General features: G+C 47.8%; 1 protein-coding gene across 4 annotated transcripts in view; it reads right to left on the reverse strand.

The window, feature by feature from the left end:
* The window catches only part of YAF2 (YY1 associated factor 2), a 53382-nt gene extending 47763 nt beyond the window's left edge, over positions 1-5619 (reverse strand). The window contains exons 1-2 of one of the 4 annotated variants that reach the window (XR_013231153.1): positions 5236-5618; positions 4834-4959 (exon numbers count right to left, since the gene is read on the reverse strand). Coding sequence is in view for 3 of the 4 variants with exons in the window: in XM_077338575.1 (XP_077194690.1) it covers positions 4834-4959; positions 5236-5261 (152 nt within the window). In the remaining variant the exon portion in view is untranslated. Of the gene's footprint in view, positions 1-4833; positions 4960-5235 lie in introns of all 4 variants that reach the window. The other 3 variants (XM_077338575.1, XM_077338573.1, XM_077338574.1) reach the window with 3 other exon arrangements.
* Positions 5620-6000: the final 381 nt, after the last annotated feature.

The following is a 6000-nucleotide window of genomic DNA, read 5'->3' on the forward strand; positions in this document are numbered from 1 at the left end:
TATATTTCTGGCAAAGGATTTGGGGAGCTGATCTCATGGCCTAAGTGCCACTTAGCGCTGTCCCACCCCTGAGAGCCTTCTCCTCCAACTGGCTTGCCTGTCTGTCCAGCGGCCAGCCAATCGCCTTCCATTCCCCACCCCTGACTACCTCCTACTCCTTCCACTTCCCTCTGAGGCACAGAGGCTGCAGATCCCTGCTGCATGCCGTGAGTTACGTGCCTGAGGGCCCTGCAGCCTTTGCGGGTCCTGGGGGGAGGGAGAGGCCATCCGCAGAGTTCTTCTACTCCACCCCCCAATCTAGCGCCCATTGTATTCCTGAATGCAACAGGCTTTGTCCCTAGTGGGAATATAAAACATTAAACAAGATTAAACTATTTGTTTACAATGTATACATTACTGTAAATATGTAAACATATTCCAAGGGTGACCTGTGTATTTTTCTGTGCTTGCAGAATGTGTGTGCCAATGCTGGTCATGCATTTAATCATCTATGCCCAAGACTGACACTGGAGCACATTAACATATTAATTTTTCTTTAAAAAAATTAGTAGCAGAGCTGATAATATTTAAGAATATGTATGTGGGGTAAATGGAGTTTGGGCTGGGTTGCCATCAATATGCAGATGACACCCAGATCTTCCTCCTGATGGATGGCCGCCCTGATTCTCTCCCACAAGCATTAGCCAGGTGCCTGGAAGCAGTGACGAGATGGCTTAAGCAGAGTCGTCTGAAGCTCAATCCTTCAAAGATGGAGGTCCTGTGGCTGGGTAGGAAGAGCCCATGTGAGGAAGCACGTCTGCCTGCCCTTGATGGTGTGTAACTCGCTCTACGCAGGCCTGCCCTTAGCCTTAACCTGGAAACTACAGCTGGTTCAGAATGCAGTGGCCAGGATCCTCACAGCAACACCATGGAGGTCTCACATCCAGCCCATTCTCCGCCAACTGCCAATGGTTGCCAGTTGAATTCCGGATCTGACGAAAGGTTCTGGTAATTACCTTCAAGGCCATATGTTGTCAGGGCCCAGGGTACCTGAGGGATCGCCTCCCTGCCTCTGCCCCCAAAAGAGCTCTGCGCTCTACCGCCACCAACCAGCTAAGGATCCCTGGCCCTAAAGAAGTCCGCCTGGTCTCAACCAGGGCCAGAGCATTCTCTGTTCTGGCCCCTACCTGGTGGAATGAGCTCCCAGAGGAGATCAGGGCCCTGACGGAGCTTAAACAGTTCCGCAGGGCCTGCAAAAAGGAGCTCTTCCGCCAGGCATTTGGTTGAGGTCAGATGTACAACAGCGATTGAAGAGCCCCTGCTCCCCCCCGTGCCCCCCCTCAGAATTCCACCAATGCTCTGGACCTGTTTGCATTGCTGCACTGTTGTATTATTTATATTATTTATACTGTTATATTGTTATATGGTTACAACTATTAGTATTATTATTGTAAGGCATTCACTTGTTTATAGACTGTTTTATGTATTGTTCCTCATTCCTATATAAACCGCCCTTCGGGGAAGGCGATATATAAATATAATAAATAATAAATAAATAAATAATAATGTTTAAGCAATAAAGATTCTCATGAAATATAGATGAAAACTATAGAAACAGAGCTTAAGCATAACTTTTCTTCATCTTCACTGCTCTATGTATTAAACTGATATTCCAAGACAGCAATCCTAAGAAGATCTACACAGAATCCTACTCAATTCAATGGGACTTGCTCCCAGGAAAGTGTTCCTAGGATTGCACTATAATTTATCAGATATGCTAAATTCCAACGATATAGTGCCTATAAATTAATCTATCCATTCTCATAGAAATCAACCTGCAAACCCTACTTACCCTCTAACTTCCAATTACAAATTATTATGCATATTTACTTTGGAGAAAGCCTCACTAAACTCAATTACACTGGCATACAATTGGGCTACAAAGCTACTCAGTCGTTACTTCTTCTAAACACTTTTCAGTCCAGCAGAGTGTGGTCATGCCAGTTCAGACTGGAGGTCTTTGACAGATTTGATGTGATCACTAAAGCTGTATGAAGCCAGTGAGAATTCATTTAGAGTTGAAAACAGAATGTCATTATATAGATACACTCAGCTTTACTTTTTGTTAACAAAGCATACAGGAAAACCTATGGTACAGTGGATGAGTTTAAACAAGCTGAAATTGAATCATAGTAACAGAGAAGTGGTATGGAATTTCTAGGCTTTGAATGAAGTTGCCATGGCTGTAAATAAGTGTGGTTGAACAATCCCTATTTGAACAGGTTCCAACATTAGGACTGTTCCTAGGTTTGCCCTGTTTTTTGATAACATTGCCAGAAGTGCTCTGTATCATTTTAATTCAGCTATTTGAAGGGGACCTCAGACACCTATTCTATGCCTTTATAATTACACAAATTTACTATAATAATGCATTCATTAAGGAGGTGCCTTTAAAAAAATTGGAAGCTGTCACTAGTAGAGAATGCCACTCTCTACTTCCCACTGAATACTAGTTGAATATGCTTAAGCCTCCCAATGTTGAAACAATGACACTGGCTACCAGCTTGCTTCCAGGCACAATTAAAAGTGTTTTCGCTTACCATTCACAGCTTTGGATTTACAGAGACCACCTCTTTGTATATCTACACCTATCCCGCTTATTTATTTAATTTTTATTTCTATACCACCCCTCTATATGGCTCAGGGCGGTTTACATACAACATGGGGGATACATGGAATAAATTAATATATAACATAAACAAATACAACAACAATCCAAACAACACAATTTCAGTGATCTTAAACAATATAGCAGGCACGGAACTTAGCTAAGGCCCTTAAAGAGGACAGACTGGTTCAGGCCATGGAGAGGATGTCTGAGGAGGGACCTGTTGTCGGTCTCAGGCTCTGCGGAGTTTTGGGAGTTCAGACAGGGCCCACATATCAGCCCTGACTCTATGTCCAGACCCTACTCACTGGAAAGAGGGAACATCTACTGCTTAGTAGTACAGCATTTACAACAATTGTTCTGAGGATTACAAGAGAAGTGTTCTATTCACATTAATTTGCAGCACTAGATTTTGAAAGAACTGTTTTAAAATTGATTTTCTGTGCTTATCCAATGACTCTGAACAAAAGCATCAATGGCATTACATTAAAAGTAAGAAATCCAGCACTTTAAAAAAGTACAACTAATAGCAGGATTTCACTTGGCTACTTTAGTATGCTTCTTCCACTGATACTGATATGCAATGTACTTTGATTTGCAGATCATACATCCCAGTACCTAGGAAATTATTAACAAGTACATATTTAATGCCTTGTGCAATTCATTTTTAGGGCAACTGTAAATGGGCCGAGGATTTTACTAATAATAAAATCTATTAAAATGTCAATTCCAGACACACTTTACAAAGTTGCCATTACATTGTGATGGGACTAAAATCTCATGATTGGCTGTGTGGCTCGAAGCAGGTTTGACTTAGTAAGTGGGAGTTGTCATAGATAAGAAGCAGAGCTGGCTATCATCAGCTTCTATAGAGAAATAAGGCACTGCCCTTAGGGACAATATCCTAAGAGCATAACCTGAGCAGCAGCTGGCATAGGGGCTTGGTGACAGGAACCATCTGCCATTACTAAGGCTGATTATGGGAGGAGGGCAGCATGTCCTCACTTATAACCATCAGGACAGGAAGTAGAAAAGGGGCACAGTGGAAAACAAATATTTGCTAACTGGGTAGCAGCCCCCAGAGCACACTGCTGATTGGTTGCTGACACACAGTTGCACAGTGCTGAGATGTGTCCCCTGCTGCTTCCAAAGGCTTACCAGTTAGGGATGTTTACACACACAAAGATTATACTCCAGCATCTGCTGGCAATTCTTCCCAAGGAAACACTTTTGTACTTTTACAGACAGGAATCTCCCAGGGGAGCTACCCATAAAAGCCTTTCCCTCCCTTTATACACACCACCTGTGATAAGGGTATTTTAATAAGCAAATAATTAAAAAAGAAAAATGTGTGGTTAGGACTGCTCATCACCTGTATTTATAAAACAATAGTAATAATAGTATGAATATAAATATTATGTATGTATGTTCACAAAACAATATCACTGACCCTGAATAATAATTCACCACTGTAAACCATTAACACTGTAGAGTCATTTACTGCACCCCTTATGGGCAGTAAATGAAATTACAGTGGGAGCTAGGCAGGCAATCAAAGTAACATTAGAAATCTGATCCAATTCTTTCTTCAAACAGAAATATTTTCCCTTACAATTTGTAGGACTCACTGCCTGGTAAATTTAAGCATTCCAAAATCTACAGACCATTATAACCCATGAGCAAACCCCCCCCCCCTTTTAAAGGGCAAACACTTCAACCATTTGTGCTATACACAGTGACACACAGAAAAGGGGGGGGGCTGTGGAGAATGAAGACTATCTTCTTAACTGCCTGGCTAGCAATATGGACTCAGCAGGTATGGAAGGAGCGGGAGCGTGCTATATTTTTAAGTTCACGGAAAATCCTCCTCAGCCAGCAGAATGCTTATGGACGGACGGGGGCGAAAGCCGGGGAAACGAGCAGGGCTGAACCGAGACGCAGCTAGCTGCTGCCCGCCGCCTACCCACGCTGTACTGTCACCCTCTCCGAAGAAGTGCCATAAATAAACAAGCCCGCGCCGGTGGCTGGGCTGAGGCGCGCAGCTCCTTCTTCCCCGCGGCAGACCAGGCCGCCTCTCCCTGGCCCGAAGGCGCTCTTCCTCCCCTCTCCTCCCCGTCCGCTTCGCCCGGGCCGGGGGGTGTCAGCGCCCCCGCCGCACTCACTCACTCACGCACTCACTCACTCACCGGGTGGAGGTGCCCTTCCTCACATCGCACATCATGCACTTGAAGGCCTCGGCGCTATTCCGGAAGGTGCACACGCTGCAGTCCCAATAGCCCTCGTCGGAGGACGGTTTCGGCTGCCGCTTCGGCCTACCCAAAAGAGGGAGGGGGCGGGAGGGGGAGGGGGAAGGGGAAAGCAGGAGGGTTGAGAGACAAAACAAGACACCGCCGCGCTGGCTCTCTTCTCCCCCGCCTTCCCTTCCTTCGCCAGGGCCTCGCGGCTCCCCGGCCGCCGCCGCCGCCGCCACTTCGCGCCAGCTCCCGGGCCCTCCCCCGCCCTCGCTTCTGTGGCCCCGAGCCGCTCTCCCCGCCGCCCGGGCCTTTCGCCGTCAGCGGCCTCCCTGGCCTGGCCTGCCCTGGCCTCACCTTGTGGGGCTCTTCTTGTCTCCCATGCCGGCTCCAGACGCCTCTCCAGCCCGGCACGGCCCTTTGTGTATTTGTCAATAAGGAGGAGCGAGAGGAGAGGCGGGGGCTGGCGCGAGCGGCGGACGCGGCGGGAGAGAGAGAGAGAGAAGGGGAGGGAGGAGGAGCCGCCGCGGTTGCTGCGAAGATCCAGGGCTGGCTGCAGCCTCCAGCTGTCGGGGGAACTCCCGCTGCCGCCCCCGCTTCCCTCCCTCGCCCCCCTGCCTTCTCCCTCACGTGTCCCCCGGTCGCCAACCAGCAGCCGCCCGCAGACAGGCCAAGGCCGCGGCACCCCAGACGGCGGCGGCGGCCGCTGCAACCCAGAGCAGGTTTCCCTCCTGCTGAGGCTGCGGGAATGGGGGAGGGTTGGGAGAGTCGCGGCGGCAGCGACGCGGCCTGGTAGAGGCGTTCAAGGGAAAAGGGGGGAGGAGAGCCGCTCGCAGCACACGCCAAAAGGCTTCTTCCACAGGCTGCCTTTATGCGAGAGAACTCCGCCATCCTTGGCACCCTGTTCAGACATAGCAGGTCTTGCTTTAATCCAGGATGGTCTAGAGCAGTGGCTCTCAACCTTCCTAATGCCACGACCCTTTAATACAGTTCCTCATGTTGTGGTGACCCCCAACCATAAAATTATGCCAGTGTTCTTTCACAGAAATTAAACCGAAACTGACCAATGGCGTGAAGATCCATTGTTCATGATTGTATATAAACTGGTTATAATTTGTATAT

Source organism: Paroedura picta, chromosome 5 (genome assembly GCF_049243985.1).
Source record: "Paroedura picta isolate Pp20150507F chromosome 5, Ppicta_v3.0, whole genome shotgun sequence".
NCBI classification, from domain to species: domain Eukaryota; kingdom Metazoa; phylum Chordata; class Lepidosauria; order Squamata; family Gekkonidae; genus Paroedura; species Paroedura picta.